This window comes from Bos indicus, chromosome 10 (genome assembly GCF_029378745.1).
Source record: "Bos indicus isolate NIAB-ARS_2022 breed Sahiwal x Tharparkar chromosome 10, NIAB-ARS_B.indTharparkar_mat_pri_1.0, whole genome shotgun sequence".
Classification (NCBI taxonomy): Eukaryota; Metazoa; Chordata; class Mammalia; order Artiodactyla; family Bovidae; genus Bos; species Bos indicus.
Window position 1 is genome coordinate 54,269,265 of NC_091769.1, and position 17,787 is coordinate 54,287,051.

The 17,787-nt window shown below is 38.3% G+C and overlaps 1 protein-coding gene across 3 annotated transcripts in view; it reads left to right on the plus strand.

The window, feature by feature from the left end:
* The window catches only part of NEDD4 (NEDD4 E3 ubiquitin protein ligase), a 145,974-nt gene that overhangs the window by 33,393 nt on the left and 94,794 nt on the right, over nucleotides 1-17,787 (plus strand). For all 3 annotated transcript variants that reach the window (XM_019968787.2, XM_070797500.1, XM_070797499.1), the window contains one exon: nucleotides 13,009-13,062. In XM_019968787.2, the coding sequence (XP_019824346.2) occupies nucleotides 13,009-13,062 (54 nt within the window). The remainder of the gene's footprint in view (nucleotides 1-13,008; nucleotides 13,063-17,787) is intronic.

Consider the following 17,787-nt stretch of genomic DNA (forward strand, 5'->3'; position numbering starts at 1 on the left):
GAAAGAGGAGAGTGAAAAAGTTGGCTTAAAGCTCAACATTCAGAAAACGAAGATCATGGCATCTGGTCCCATCACTTCATGGGAAATAGATGGGGAAACAGTGGAAACAGTGTCAGACTTTATTTTTCTGGGCTCCAAAATCACTACAGATGATGACTGCAGCCATGAAATTACAAGACGCTTACTCCTTGGAAGGAAAGTTATGACCAACCTAGATGGCCTATTCAAAAGCAGAGACATTACTTTGCCAACAAAGGTTTGTCTAGTCAAGACAATGGTTTTTCCTGTGGTCATGTATGGATGTGAGAGTTGGACTGTGAAGAAAGCTGAGCGCCGAAGAATTGATGCTTTTGAACTGTGGTGTTGGAGAAGACTCTTGAGAGTCCCTTGAACTGCAAGGAGATCAACCAGTCCATTCTAAAGGAGATCAGCCCTGGGATTTCTTTGGAAGGAATGATGCTAAAGCTGAAACTCCAGTACTTTGGCCACCTCATGCGAAGAGTTGACTCATTGGAAAAGAGTCAACTTTTGATGCTTCCCTTCTGATGCTGGGAAGGATTGGGGGCAAGAGGAGAAGGGGAGGACAGAGGATGAGATGGCTGGATGGCATCACTGACTCGATGGACATCAGTCTGAGTGAACTCTGGGAGTTGGTGATGGACAGGGAGGCCTCGTGTGTTGCGATTCATGGGGTCGCAAAGAGTCAGACACGACTGAGTGACTGATATGATTTGATCTGACCAATAAGAGTATGAGAATTCTCACTTCACATCCTTGACAGCACTTATTATTATCTGACTTTTTATCACAGCCTTCCTAGTGGGTGTGAAATGATATTTTATTACAGTTCCCTGATGGTTCATGATATTATGAATTTTTTCACGAGCTTATTGGCCAGTTGTATATTTTCTTTGGAGAAATGTCTAGTCAGGTCTTTTGCCTGTTTTATAATTAGTTTATTTATCGTTTTGTTATTGAGTTGTCCTAGTTCTTTTTATTTCTAGATACAAGTCTCTTGGCTGATACATAATGTGCAAAAATTTTCTCCCATTCTGTGAGTTGTCTTTTGAATTTATTGATAGTGTCCTTTGAAGCACAGAAGTTTTAAATTTTGACGATGTTTGGTTCCTTGTGCTTTTCTTGTCATATCTAATCAATATCGTTTTAATTTACTATCTTCACTGGAGGGAGGACAGTTTCAGAGGCTTCCACTTGGCCTTCTCACTATGATAGTTCTTATCCCACAAGCCATAGATGCAATGTGGTAGTGGTAGTGAGTAGATCCAACTTTCAGTACACTTGAAAAATAGGACAGTGACTTTTGGGTGGATCCGCAGAACCAGTGAACTCAGTATAAATTGAACATTAGTCAGGACCCCGTTTGTAATCAGGTCCCTTCAAGTCCTGCATTTTTGTTTTTAAATTTTGTTTTTAGCTGTGCTGGGTCTTTTTTGTGGCACGTGGGCTCTTTGTTGCAGTGTGCAGGCTTCAGTTTATATCAAAAAATTGATAGAAATTTGGAAGTTAAACAGCATATTTTAAATAAGCCATGATCAAAAAGGAAATTATAAGGAAAATTAGAAATCATTTTAACTGTTTGGCAATTAAAACATACCAGGATATGGATGAGATAATTCAGTGCTTCTTCAAATGCTTTTATACAAAAGAAAAAGGATATAAAATTGATGATCTAAGTTTCTACCTTAAGCAAAAAATAAAAAGTAGAGGGAAGAAAATAAGAATAGAAATCAATAAAATAGAACATGGAGAAAAAGTAGAGAAAACAAATGAAACTAAAGCTAGTTCCTTGAAAAGATTAAGAAAATTGCTACATCATAGCAAGCCCAAGTAAGAAAGAAAACTCAAATGATCAGTATCAAAGAGAAAAGGAATCTCAACATGTGGGTAGAAATAGAGAGGAATTAAAATTACACAAATTTTAAATTTAAAACTGTAATTAAAAACTTTCCCATTATTTTTTATGATCTTGATTTCGTATTAAAAAGGATATTTGAAAGTCTGTGCTAAACTCTTGAATTAGAGATATTACCACAAAAATAAGACAGATGACCATTTGAAAATGCACACCAGGCTTAGGACTCTATTGCCTTGTACTCATCTCTTTTACCATAATTTCACTGTTACCAAATGTTCTAGCCAATATTACTTTATTCTGGGATCATGCATAGGTCATGCATTTATTTTAATCATAAATTTCCAAATTTATTGTGAGGATAACTAGTTAAATTTGTGTGGATCAATGCTAATTCATCACAGCTAGATACAGAACTGAAAACATGGTGATTTAGCACTTGCTGTACAAAGGACATAATTATGTGTGGTTTTCTATTTTCTCCTTTGTCATTTCATTATTTATACATAGCACAAACTGTTTTCCATTGAATGTATTCACAGAGAAATGACTATTGAGATAACATAGTATAGTAAAATCTTGGTTATCTGGCATTCAGCCAAATGGATATTGTGACCAGAAGTTGAAAGGAGATTTTATATCTTTTAGAAAACATGAAGTTCGAAGAAAGTTTTTTTTTTTGTGGAGAACTCTTGTTGTTTAGTCACTGAGTTGGGTTCTGACTCTTTGTGACCGCATGGACTGACTGTAGCTTGCCAGGCTTCTCTGTCCATGGGATTTCCCAGGCAAGAGTACTGGAGTGGGCTGCCATTTCCTTCACGGAATCTTCCTGAACCAGGGATTGAACCTATATCTCCTACATGGGCAGGCTAATTCTTTACTATTGAACCAGAAATGTTACTGGTAAATTAACAGACAGGACAACTCCAAATTGAAGTTAATGTTCAATCACAAAGTATAGTAAAATCTGCACTTAGAGTTGCTTACGTGAGACCAGGAGAGGCAAGTTATCAGGAGGGAAAACAGTCTGACACATTAGGGAACCATATACTCATATGCTCTGCATCAGCATAGCATAGGAGCCTCTGAAAAAGGACCACTCATTCCCTGTACACCCATGGTGATCAGTTTGTATCTTTGGTATTCACACACATCTTGTTATATGTACATAATGTGTATATGTTCATGCATATATTAGTACTATGTTACAGAAGCAACATGTATACCTTAGATATTTTTATAAAAAAATAAAAGTCAGCTGTAATTTAATTTCCATAAAGCCACCACTAATTGTGTGATAGTCTGGTATTTTTTCCTATGTATTTTTATCCATAAATTTATCCTGGCAACCAACTCCAATATTCTTGCCTGGAGAATCCCATGGACAGAGGAGCCTGGCAGGCTATAGTCCATGGGGTTGGAAAGAGTCAGACACGACTGAGCAACTTAATACTCATTCACTCACAGTCCCTACCCTCAACCAGGCTTACTATCTACTGTGGAGCCCTATGAACTAGTTTCTCAAAAGTATTACCAATGTGCTGAACCTTGTGAAGAGAAAACACGGGTTCTCGTGAGTGAATATCAGGGGATATTAGAGAATTTAGGGGAGTCCCTACATGTAAAGTATTTAAAGTAGGCCCTTCTGTAGTGTATCATTTAGGATGCTTTCAGCTTCCAGTAACAGAGTCACTGTAACAGCTAAAATTGGCTTAAATGACAGTTACATTTATTATTTCTCCTCACAAGAGGCAGGCATAGAAGAGAGGTAGTGACTGCAGCAGCTGAACGGGGTCATGTGAAGCCCAGCTTCTCTGGGATTCTCTTGGCTTTCTGTCCTTGGTCACAAGAAGCCTGCAGCAGTTCCAAACGACATAGCCTCTGATGATGATGTCCAGAGGTAGACCCTATCAGTCTCCTTTAAAAAGTGAAGAACCCTTTTTCAAAAGTTTCCCTGCGAGACTTTCATATCTCTTGGGCCAGAATTATGTTGTGTGTATATTTCTAACCCAGTCATGGATAAAGAGAGTGGAATTACTGGGAAGCTTAGAGGAATCAGAAGTAAGCTCATAGGAGGCGAGGTGGGGGGAGTAGCTGCTGGTATCCCTGACATGCATTGTCATCCAATATTTCAATAAAATTAGAATTCTGTTAGCTAGGAAAAAGGATGGGGTGACTAAGCACTAAGTATAGGTTGGGGCTTCCCTGGTGGCTCAGATGATAAAGCATCCACCTGCAGTACAAGAGACCTGGGTTCAAGCCCTGGGTTGGGAAGATCCCCTGGAGAAGGGAACAGCTACCCACTCCAGTATTCTGGCCTGGAGAATTCCATGGACTGTATAGTCCATGGGGTCGCAAAGAGTCAGACATGACTGAGCGACTTTCACTTTCACTTTCATAGTATGGTATAGCCATATAATGAAATCCTCATCAGCTGTTTAAAAAGAGACAGATGTTTATGTATTGATAGAGTGTTAGTTTCAAAATATACTAAATGAAGGAACAAATGTGCAGAACGTTGTATGTATGATTCACCTATTTGTGTAAAAGCAGAACAACTCTTTCATATGCAGGTATTTGAAAAAATACTTCTGGCAGGACCTAAGAAACTGTTCACAGTATTTTCTGTTCACAGTATTTTCTCTGAGGGTGGGACAAAGATGAAAGATTTATAATTTGATGTTCTATGTATCTTTTTTTACTGCTTGAATTCCCCCTCTCCATGGCTGTGTATCTATAATTTGTTTTTATATTTGTTGATAAGAAATAACTATATAGAGAAACAAAGAAGACACAAAACATGTACATAAAAATGTGAAGATACTTTCTATTTATAAAATGCTTATAGCATTTTATATGCCTATAAAAATGCTTACCTAGTTGATGTAACTTTTTACACAGTTTTTATTTTAAAATCTACTTACCACAGATGTTCAAACAAAAAAATGTAGATGAATGCTCATAGCATCATTATTCATTATAGTAAAAAAGTAGAAACAGCCTGTAGGTCCATCAACAAATGAATGGACAAACAAAATGGACAAATGAATGGGATATATACATACAATGAAATATTGTTCAATTATAAAAAGGAATGATGTAGTGACACATGCTACAACATAGGTGAACCTCAAAAATATTTAAAGACCACATATTGTAGGATTCCCCTTATGTTAAATGTCTATAGTAGGCAAATCTGTAGAGACAGAAAATGTATTAGAGGTTGTCTGAGATTGAGGAAGTTGAGGGGAAATTAGGAGTGACTGCCTGGGCTTCCCTGGTGGCTCAGCTGGTAAAGAATCTACCTGCAGTGTGGGAGACCCTGGGTTTGATCTCTGGGTTGGGAAGATCCCCTGGAGAAAGGAATGGCTACCCACTCCAGTATTCTTGCCAGGAGAATTCCGTGGAGTGTATAGTCTATGAGGTTGCAAAGAGTCGGACATGATTGAGCAATTTTCATTCACTTCACTAGGAGTTACTGCTGACAGGCATGGAGTTTCTATTTGAGGTGATGAAAATGTTCCAAAATGGTGAGGGTAGTTAGTTGCATACTCTATACTAAAACCCATTGAATTGTACATTTTCAATGGATCACTTACATGGTATGTGTATTGTATCTCAATAAAGCTTTTTTTTTTTTTTTAATATACCTGCTTTGTTTTTTTTCCTGCAACCACCAGCATAATTTCCAGGAACATTACTTTAGGTTGTTTATGAATGCTGCTGCTGCTAAGTTGCGTCAGTCGTGTCCAACTCTGTGTGACCCCGACATTTATCAGTACCTTTATCCTTCTTTGAAAAATCTGGTGACTACTTTGGTGGTTTTTTTTTTCCTTTTCTCTTTTGTCCATTTATAGACTTACATATTTTTCCACAAACATCACAATAGTCTTTATTTTTGTTTTTCCTTATACCTTTCATTTAACTATGACCCTGTAAACTGTTTTTTTGTGACCATAGCTTTACTCCTATTTTTAATAGAAATTTAAAAAATAATCTCATCAAAAAATTCACACATAGCTTAAAAAGAAATAGTATAAAGAAAGGGGCTTATAGTGAAGAGCGAAAAACTCTGGTGCCTCATCCTCAGCCCTCCTGTTCTCGCTTCCCAGAAGGAACTGCTCTAAACTGTTTCTGTTTGTCCTTCTGGTCGATATTCCCATTCTGATGAATAGTTCACACATCCCTGTCCCAAACTGACCTCTAGCTGTGATAGATGAGTAGATCGCCAACTTACGTTTCCTGTCTGTCCACGGTCACAAGAAGCTTGCCGTGATTCCAAACGACATAGCCTCCCAGGATGATGTCCAGAGGGAGAAAAGGGAGAATCTCCCCCATCGTGTCTCTTTTAAAAGGTGAAGAACCCTTTTTTGAAAGTTTCCCCAGAAGATTTGGCCCCTCATAGGAGTCTAGGTTGGAAATGGTTTTTCTTCAGGAAGTTAAAGCTGTTGTTTTATCAACATTGAACATGGTATTGCTATTGAAAGGGCTGATTCTTGTTCCTTTGAGGGTGATTCTTCTCTCTCTGTAAAAAAAACTGATGATTTATCTTTATCCTAGTGTTTTAAAATTTCAAAGTATTATGTCTTGTGTGTGCAGTGTCATCATATTGGGCCTTTCATAAGCATTTCAGTTTAAACACCACTGTTTCCCTTCAGTTCTGAAGCTTTTATGTGAATAATTTCTCTAATAATTTCCTTCCCTCTGTTTATACGATTGTTTGGAGATTCCAGCTAGTTGGATGCAGGGCCACCTAGTTGATTCTTATCTTTCTCAGTCAAAATTCCTCATGTAAACCACAGAACACAGAAAATGATTTGGGTGGCATTTTTCTCACATATTTCAAAAATAACCTTATCCAGTACCTTCCTAGATATATAGGAGAGAAATCAGTAGGTAACATACAGTAAATGTCTTAGAACAGGAGTCAGCAAACTTTTTCATAAAGAGCCATATAGTAAATATTTTAGGTGTCACACAGATAGGAGGCAAAAAGTAAGTCTGCTATGTAGGTACTCTGATAGCCATTTAAAAGGTAACCATTAAAAAATGTTAAAAAAAAAGAAAAGAAAAGAAAAGAAAAACTGTTTTATGGGCTGTTAAAAAAAAAAAGAAGCAGGTGCCTGGTGGGATTTGGTCCATAAGCTGTAGCTTATTCAACCTCTGTTTAGGGCATTAGGGCTTAATTTTTTACTGAATCTGTTCAGAAAATCCTCTTTTTATTTTCTCTCATATTTTCCTTCAGCTTAGCTTTTTGTTCTACATTTTGAGAGATTTCTGCAAATTTACCTTAGATTGCTTATATTTGAATTCAGCAGTCATTTTTAGTGGCAACACCACTCAATGCCTCTTAATATAGTGTCCTATTTTTGTCTTATAGATTCAAGATGTCCGTAGATATTTCTAAGGAAACACCTTATAGTTTTTAAAGGTGTTTACTTTTGTTTCCTAAGTATTTTTTTCCTTTGGGGACAGTTTTTCTGGTTATACATCTGTGATCTCTGCTAATATAGTTATACTTAACAGTGACACAATAGAAAAATCATCTATTGCTTCTACATATGAAAAGCGCAAACATGTAACAATTATATTTTTAGTTATCATTTATAAATTACATATTAAAACTGATGGTTGCATTATTATTGAACCTGTATCTGAAATCAAAGAGGAACTCTTTCATAATATGTGTCTGTGTGTGTTTACCAGAGGTTTAGGTGCCATATGAATATTCTCTCATTAGGGCCATTGACCCCTTTACTTCAACTTTCTGTTCTTGTTTTCAGTTTCTTCAGAAGCGCTGCTTCATTGCTTTCCTCCCCACTTCATCTCTGCCAGAAAAGTGTTGATATTGCTCAGCTGCCGTGGCCCTCGCGTGTGCATATGATCTTTGCTGTGTTGCTTTTATGCTGATAGCTTATGGTGAACGATGTCGGATTCATGATCTCCGAAGAAGATTTAACTTCGGGACCAGGGACCAGGCTTGATCACTCAAGTGCTTTAGTAGCAGAGTTTTATTATTATTATTTATTATCACTCAAGTAGCAGAGTTTTATTAAAATATAAAAAGGGACAGAGAAAGCAAAGATCTTACCAGGCCCACTCCCACTATATATACATTTTAAGATAACAGGTTTAGTCAGAAGGTTTTCAGGAAGGAGAAACATGTCCTCAAGCAGGATACATTATTGTTATATAATCCTTACTAAGGAATGTAGAAAAAAAGTTTGTCCTTTCTTCCTCCTTGAGAATTCCAGACCCCTGTCTCTGCTTTGAGAGCCCCAGACCCCTTTCTCCTCCTCAGAGACCCTGGGCTTCATGACAATTTGCCTGGGAATTGACTCTTTCAGTGCCTTTTACAAATTCCTTTGCTATTATGAAAATAGGATCTCAAGAGGGAGAGAATTAATGTTTGTGTTTAAGCTGTTTGGGCTTCTCTAGTGGCTCAGAGGGTAAGGCGTCTGCCTGCAGTGCAGGTAGACCTGGGTCCGATCCCTGGGTCAGGAAGACCCTCTGGAGAAGGAAATGGCAACCCACTCCAGTACCTTTGCCTGGAGAATCCTATGGACGGAGAAGTCTGGTAGGCTACATACAGTCCATGGGGTTGCAAAGAGTCGGACACGACTGAGCGATTTCACTTCACTTTAAGCTGTCCTTCTTGAATTAGAATTCTCACAACACATTTTAAATTGTATTCTTGCATTTACCGTGTGCCTTTGATATAACACCACCCCCCCTCCCAAAATAAACAAGTGTTTTATGGTGTGTTTATAATTTAGTAGGCACCTATTCCTGGAGGAGGAAATGGCAACCCATTCCAATATTCTTGGCTGGGAAATCCCATGGACAGAGCGTGCTACAGTCCATGAGGTCACCAAGAGTCAGACACAACTTAACTGAACAACAACAACAGAGAGCTATTACATACTATTAACTTCAAAAATGGAAGGATGTAGTCAGTTTTCTAATAACTGAAAATGAAGGGGAGTGACTGGGGAGGTAAGACTTCAGAGTGGAGTTGACATTTGAGCTGAGGCTTGAACAAGGGGTAAATTTTGGACTTGTTCAGTGGAGAAGATATTGCACATGGAGTGACCTTAGCATGCACAGAAGTGCAGATCAGAAAGCTCAGTAAGCAGTAATTAGACTGTTGTGGGATCAGAGCATAGGGTGTTGGTGTATCTGCGTGGGCAGGGGACAGTTACAGGACACAAGGCTCGAAAGGCAAGCTGGGCTGAGGTCATGAACAGCATTCTGTGCCCAGGCATTTGAATACTTTTCTTTAGGCCACTGGGAGTATCTTTTGAGTACAGCAGTAAATAAAGCTGAAATTGTCTTTCAGATAAATCACTCTAGTTACAATAGGAAAGATAGATTTCGAAGATAAGATAGTTGAGGTAGAGCCTCCTGCCCGGAAGCTATTAATTATAGTCTGAACCAGGACAGCAGAGGCCTGTTCAGGTCACATCTGATATCTGTTGTCTTAGCAGTATTCATTAAACATCTGCATTGTCTACCAGGTATTTTGTTAGGCATTGAGACTTTTTGTTTTTTTTCTCTTAAAATATTTTTCATGGCCTTCTTCCCTATTCTCACTGGGACCGTCAAAGGCAAAGCTCTCAACCCTTCATGCCTGAATTACTAGCCACAGTCCCTGTGGACTCCAGGGTCTCTCTCTAGTCCTGTTTATTTTGTGCATCGCTCACAAAATAATATTTACATGTGATCTTCATCATTTTACTTTTTTCCTTTGAAAGCTTAATTTTCTCCCATACCAATCAAGTTTTAATTCGTTTTCTGGGTATCAGGGCCTTCAGCCTGGCTCTTCCCTAAATAACCAAATTTTTCTTAAGACTTTCTACCATAAAAATGCTCTTATTAGTTGATTTTCTTAGAGCACACTCATTCTGCCCCCTTGCCTTTCTCCCCTGTGATCTTCTTGGTGTGAGTATTCTCTGTATTTTCTTACTCAAATTCTTCCCATCTTTCTAGTCTTAGCTCAAGTGTCGTCTCCTCCCCTAAATTTCCTCTACATCTTCCTAGAAAGGATTATTCTCTTACACTGTTTTTCTATCCCCAAGGTGTATCTAGCCCTTAGTTGTGGCTTCCACCCTCATTGTTACAGTATGACTGCAGGGGTGCCAGCTGTTCTAACCGAGTTCCACATAGGAAAAAGGAGTACAAAGGGCAAAGGCAGCAGCTCTTCCAGCTGAGTCAGCCCCATTTAAAGAGCTCTCCCAGAAGTCCTACCCAGTGACTGTCGCTAGACTGGCCTCTTTGGTCACCCCTAGGTGCAAGAGAACTTTTTTAGGGAGTATTACTGAGAGTTTCAGTGTTGAACAGTCCAGAGGGCACTGTTCACACAGAAAACAATACATGAAAAAATGGAGTGTTTTGTATTTTTATCTGGGTGATGATGACATGGTAAACATGCATGAAAGGTCATCAAGCTGTATATTTAAGATTAGTAAATGTCATACTTTTCTGAATTTGTTATACTTTTCAATTAAAAAAGTTAATGCCCCTCTTCCCCAGAGTTGTGGTGACCCTAGGCAGATTGCTTCTGGTATAATTAGGATTATGTTATCAGAAGGACATAAGGAAGAGTGGATATTGGTCTGGGTAGTTCAGTATCCTTGTCACACGTATAGGACTTTTTTCTGAAGAGTAGTGATGCTTTGACATATAAGCCAAAGTTTTAATATATTTGTGTTTAATGTGATTTATTTATCATAGTGAAAATATGAACTTAAATGTAAGAATGTTCTATACACCATCTTAACTTCTGGTATAAAAAGTTATTAAAGATTTCTTTTTGTTTGATATTTAGTATATATTATTAATAACTTGGGAGAAGGCAATGGCACCCCACTCCAGTACTTTTGCCTAGAAAATCCCATGGATGGAGGGTAGGCTGCAGTCCATGGGGTCGCTAGAGTCGGACACGATTGAGTGACTTCACTTTCACTTTTCACTTTCATGCATTGGAGAAGGAAATGGCAACCCACTCCAGTGTTCTTGCCTGGAGAATCCCAGGGACGGCAGGGCCTGGTGGGCTGCCGTCTATGGGGTCGCACAGAGTCGGACACGACTGAAGCGACTTAGCAGCAGCAGCAGCAGTTAATAACTTGATGTTGAGACATTTCAGCAAAAATAAAAGCATTGGCTTTGAAAAATAAAATATTAATACTATATATTAATTTTTACTTGCTGTAAGATATAAACAATAAGTGAAAACTCAGTATATACTTTTTGACTGCTTTTATATAGTAGAAGCAATATTGGTTTTATCAAGTCAGTACTACAAGGATTCAGAACACTTGCTACCATAAAATCAACATCCTTTCACTAGTTCAAACCTGATAAATAAAAAGTGAGTTCATTTCAGTTCAGTTCAGTTCAGTTGCTCAGTTGTGTCTTACTCTTTGCGACCCCATGAATCACAGCACGCCAGGCCTCCCTGTCTATCACCAACTCCCGGAGTTCACCCAAACTCACGTCCATTGAGTCGGTGATGCCATTCAGCCATCTCATCCTCTGTTGTCCCCTTCTCCTCCTGCCCCCAATCCCTCCCAGCATCAGAGTCTTTTCCAATGAGTCAACTCTTCCCATGAGGTGGCCAAAGTACTGGAGTTTCAGCTTTAGCATCATTCCTTCTAAAGAAATCCAAGGGCTGATCTCCTTTAGAATGGACTGGTTGGATCTCCTTGCAGTCCAAGGGACTCCCAAGAGTCTTCTCCAACAGCACAGTTCAAAAGCATCAATTCTTTGGCGCTCAGCCTTCTTCACAGTCCAACTCTCACATCCATACATGACCACAGGAAAAACCATAGCCTTGACTAGACGGACCTTTCTTGGCAAAGTGATGTCTCTGCTTTGAATATGCTATCTAGGTTGGTCATAACTTTCCTTCCAAGGAGCAAGCATCTTCCAACTTCATGGCTGCAGTCACCATCTGCAGTGATTTTGGAGCCCCCCAAAATAAAGTCTGACACTATTTCCATTGTTTCCCCATCTATTTCCCATGAAGTGATGGGACCAGATGCTATGATCTTCGTTTTCTGAATATTGAGCTTTAAGCCAACTTTTTCACTCTCCTCTTTCACTTTCATCAAGAGGATTTTTAGTTCCTCTTCACTTTCTGCCATAAGGGTGGTGTCATCTGCATATCTGAGGTTATTGATATTCCTCCTGGCAATCTTGGTTCCAGCTTGTGCTTCCTCCAGCCCAGCGTTTCTCATGATGTACTCTGCATATAAGTGAAATAAGCAGGGTGACAATATACAGCCTTGACATACCCCTTTTCCTATTTGGAACCAGTCTGTTGTTCCATGTCCAGCTCTAACTGTTGCTTCCTGACCTGCATACAGATTTCTCAAGAGGCAGATCAGGTGGTCTGGTATTCGCATCTCTTTCAGAATTTTCCACAGTTTACTGTGATCCACACAGTCAAAGGCTTTGGCATAGTCAATAAAGCAAAAATAGATGTTTTTCTGGAACTCTCTTGCTTTTTCCATGATCCAGCGGATGTTGGCAATTTGGTCTCTGGTTCCTCTGCCTTTTCTAAAGCCAGCTTGAACATCTGGAAGTTCACAGTTCACATATTGCTGAAGCCTGGCTTGGAGAATTTTGAGCACACTAGAGTGTGAGAGAGGGCAATAAAATTAATAATAAGTTAAAATCCCATCTGTATTTTTAAGTGGTTGCAAATATTTAAAATTTTGAAATTGTGTCTTTTATTGTATTTTAGAAAAAAATGGGAAAATAAGAAACCAAATCCACTTTGTTATGGTAAAACTTAGAAAATGGTTGACATATGACAAGTCTTGGCTTTTATATTAAGTTTCACATGTAATTTAAACTACATTGTAAGTAACAGGAATTAGGAAATGACAATGTTTACAAGCATTTATTTCTTGGTGTCTGTGGCTTGATGTTCACTTCTTTAAACATTAAAAATAGAGTTGATTTGCAGTGTGTTAGTTTCTGGTATACAGCAACATGATTCAGTTATACACACAAACACACAGGTACGTGTGTATATATATATTCTTTTTCATTGTAGGTTATTATAAGATACTGAATATAGTTCCAGTGTTCACTTGTTTTTAAGCAAAGGCTGTTTTTTCCTTCCTTAGGTTCATCCTCAGCAACACCGGCTTCTATTTGAAGTGTTTGATGAAAATCGATTGGTAAGTCCTACCGTACAAACATAAACTGTGAAGCAAGGGTATACTTGAGTAACAAGCAAAAGTAGGCCAGGAATCTGTGAAGTGAGAGGTGCTTTCGAGGTGGTTATGGAAAGACTGGGCAAAGTGGTGGATAGAATTTTCCCCCCGCCTTTCCTGGTGCTCCTCTCTACTCTTCTGTTCTCCCTGGCACCTCTCCTGATTATCAGTTCTCAGCAGATTTCATGGTCTTCCTCAAGGTTTCTCACGGCAGGGGATTCAGAAAAGTCAGCCTCTTGGCCTGACCTTCCTGCACACTTATGCTGGTACCCTGGTTGATAGTCCCAGGCTCAGGAGCCTTCCCCTCCACACTCCAGTGGAGGTCTTGAGGTTGCCTGTATCCAGTTATGACATCCCATCCTTTCCCTTATCCCCACTCTTCTACTGAAGACAAAGGAAAACCTCTCTAACTGATGAAATTAAGTTCTCTAAAGAATTGCCGATGTTCAGAGAGACAAAAAGCAAATATAACCTGTTTTTATTTTTATAAAAGGATAGTTGTGATTCCTAATTTCCTAAAGACTGTCTTGAAGTCCTACCCTCTTCCTAATTTGTCTTGAAACTATTTCAAACCTTTTTAGCATTTTACATTTACATTTAAACCTGTAAGATTTGAATATGAAGGCATAAGAACAGTGTTATGTAGTCAAAGCTTATCAATTACTAAACAGAAGCACAAGAATTAAAACAGTTTTATTCATTTTGTAGCTAACATAGAAACTAGATTTTTTAAAGAATCTATTTTTAGTGTTGGACTATATAACACTTGGTTTTATAGATGTGATAACTGTACTAGTAACAGAAGATATTGGAGAAGGGAATGGCGACCCACTACAGTATTCTTACCTTGAGAATTCCACGGACAGAGGAACCTGGCAGGTTATAGTCCATGGGGTCACAAAGAGTCAGACACAACTAAGCTACTAAGCTCAGCACAGCACAACTGAAGATATTTCAGATGAAATGATTAATTAGTATCATTATAGGCAAAGGTACTTTTTTGTAGCCAAGGGAGACTTCATCACTAACTTGGCAATCTAATTTTGTAAGGCTCAGTGACAGATGTTGATGATTTGCTTATCATTTGGTTAGTCACAGAGCTTTTTATTTTCTGTTTGTATTTTTGCCTTTTTAAAAATAAAATGGAGAATGTTTTCACTTTTTCCTTCTGTTGCTACAGATCTGTTTTCCTTCTTGATGGGACCAGGTGAAATTTAGTATTGGTGTTTTGTAATCATGAAATAAACATACAAAAATATGTATACTATAATATTTATCTTAAATAATAAGACAAATATCTATATGCTTATTATTCAACTTAAGAACTTGAACATTACCGAAACCTTCAAAACATCCTTTAACCCTTCCAATAACATCTCCTTTTTCTCTCCCACAAGTAGTAACCACTGTCCTGAATGTTGTGCTTATCATTTCTTTGCTATTTAACAACTTTTATCATGTATATATGTATCCCTAAAAAACATAGTGGTTTCCGTTTTCATATTTTTGGATTTACTAAAATAGTAGCACTGTGAATAATTCTTTCCTCTGTGACATGCTTTTGGCTTAATGATATATTTGTGAGGTCAATCCATAGGAACATATTTCACAAGTGCATAGTTTTCCCTTCATCTGCAAATGCTGTAATACCACAATTTATGTGTTTATCCTGCTTAATAGATATGAGTGTTGTTTCCAGGTTTGTGCTATTACCAATTGATAAACATTCTTGTTGTGTTTCCTGATACACATGTATGATTGTATCTCTAAGATTAATATTTTGGGCTTGAATTGCTGGTCATGGTATTACTGTGTTATTTTTCCTGTTGTTCATGATACCAGTGTGACTTTCTCCCTGATTCTTGGGCACATCATTAGTGAACTTTTTTATTTGAATTATTTGCATATTGTACACAAGGAGGGATAGCTCATGCTGATGCTTTCCACCTGCTTATAGTTATCTAGTCTTTTTGCCAGTAATCTTAGTATGGTGTGACTCTTCATTGCCAAAACTAATATTTGTCAGGCTCTGATTAGTGCATTAACACTCCTTGAGCATTTACCGTGTATAGCGTATATACAGGGTATCATGATTTGTCAAAAGAAAAAAGCATTGCTTATGATATTAACAATGGAATATTTCTAAAAGCAAAAAGAAAATAATGCATTGAGCAGCATATTCTAGATCCCTATACCAAAGAGTCAGAATTCCTTGTAGTCCAACTTGTGTTTTGGTATATTCGCTTATAGCTCTATACAAATTATTTAATCCTTCTGAAGATATTTTATGAAAATAAAATGAGACAGTAGCTATCAAAGCACTTGAAAATTTTTCATCATTAATATAATGTGTGATTTAGAGTTCATGGACTTGTGCATTTACGGCTGTCTGATATCACATTTTGTGTGTTAATTATAGTATGCATTTTTGGCATACATTGTGTTCAGTACTCTGTTATGCATTAGAAATATAGTTTTTCTTAAGAAGCTCACTTTACTAGCAAAAAGGAATAAGAAATAATTAAGAGTGGTGCATGTCATTGTAATGCTCTGATTTGTTGCTGGTCCCAGCAGGTAATTGAAGTGTACAGATTACCTGAGATGTCACAGAAGCTATAGCCATTGATGGAATAACAAGCTGGATTGTGTAGCAGTAAATTGACCTGTGCACTGTAAATGCCATTTTACCTTCTCCTGTAGCATTCACAACTAAGTTAGAGACACATCCTTTTCCTAGCAAGGTTCTCTTTGGAATGTATGGCAAAGAGCAAATATACTTTAAGGAGAAAGAATTTCTAGTATTCTGGAAAATGTTTGCAATATAAGTGATATTTTTTCAGCCAGTTTTAAGAACCTGGGGATTATAAACTATCATAGTTGGGTAATGGTGTTGTTAAGGGTGATGGGATGTTTGGGACTGATGTGCCTTTAAATGAATTCTACATATACCAATGCAAAAGTTAGTGCTTCTGTGTCGCTCATTTCAGTTCAGTCGCTCAGTTGTGTCCGACTCTTTGTGACCCCATGGACTGCAGCACACCAGACTTCCCTGTCTATCACCAACTCCCAGAGCTTTCTCAAACTCATGCCTATCAAGTTGGAGATGCCATCCAGCCATCTCATCCTCTATCATTCTCTTCTCCTGCCTTCAATCTTTCCCAGCATCAGGGTCTTTTCCAATGAGTCAGTTCTTCACATCAGGTGTCCAAAGTATTGGAGTTTCAGCTTCAGCATCAGTCCTTCCAGTGAATATTCAGGACTGATCTCCTTTAGGATGGACTGGACGGATCTTCTTGCAGTCCAAGGGACTCTCAAGAATCTTCTCCAGCAACACAATTCAAAAGCATCAATGCTTCAGTGCTCAGCTTTCTTTATAGTCCAACTCTCACATCCGTACATGACTACTGGAAAAACCATAGCTTTGACTTTGTGGACCTTTGTTGGCAAAGTAATATCTCTGCTTTTTAATATGCTGTCTAGGTTGGTCATAACTTTTCTTCTTCAAGGAGCAAGTTTCTTTTAATTTCATGGCTGCAATCACCATCTGCAGTGATTTTGGAGCCCAAGAAAATAAAGTCTCTCACTGTTTGCATTGTTTCCCCATCTATTTGCCATGAAGTGCCATGATTTTGATTTTTGAATGTTGAATTTCACTCTCCTCTTTTAGTTTCATTAAGAGGCTCTTCAGTTCCTCTTCACTTTCTGCCATGAGAGTGGTGTTATCTGTATATCTGATGTTATTGATATTTCTCCTTGCAGTCTTGATTCCAGCTTGTGCTTCATCCAGCCCAGCATTTCTCATGATGTACTCTGCATATAAGTTAAATAAGCAGGGTGACAGTATACAGCCTTGACGTACTCCTTTCCCAATTTGGAACCAGTCCATTGTTCCATGTCCGGTTCTAACTTGCTTCTTGACCTGCATACAGGTTTCTCAGGAGGCAGGTAAGGTGGTCTTATATTCCAGTCTCTTTAAGAATTTTCCACAGTTTGTTGTGATCCACACAGTAAAAGGCTTTAATGTAGTCAATGAAGCAGAAGTAGATGTTTTTCTGGAATTCTCTTGCTTTTTCTGTGATCCAATCTCTGGTTCCTCTGCCTTTTCCAAATTCAGCTTGAATATCTGGAAGTTCTCGGTTCACATACTATTGAAGCCTAGCTTGGAGAATTTTGAGCATTTCTTTGCTAGTGTGTGAGATGAGTGCAATTGTGTGGTAGTTGCATTGCCTTTCTTTGGGATTGGAATGAAAACTGACATTTACCAGTCCTGTGGCCACTGCTGAATTTTCCAAAATTGCTGGCATATTGAGTGCAGCACTTTCACAGCATCATCTTTTAGAATTTGAAATAGCTCAACTGGAATTCCATCACCTCCACTAGCTTTGTAGTGATGCTTCCTAAGGCCCATTGACTTCACCTGTCTGGCTCTAGGTGAGTGATCACACCATCCTGGTTATCTGGGTCATTAAGATCTTTTTGTATAGTTCTTCCATGTATTCTTGCCACCTTTTCTGCTTGCCATCTTCTGCTTCTGTTAGGTCCATACCATTTCTGTCCTTCATTGTGCCCATCTTTGCATGAAAAGTTCCCTTGGTATCTCTAATTTTCTTGAAGAGATCTCTAGTCTTTCCCATTCTATTGTTTTCCTCTATTTCTTTGCATTGATCACTGATGAAAGTTTTCTTATCT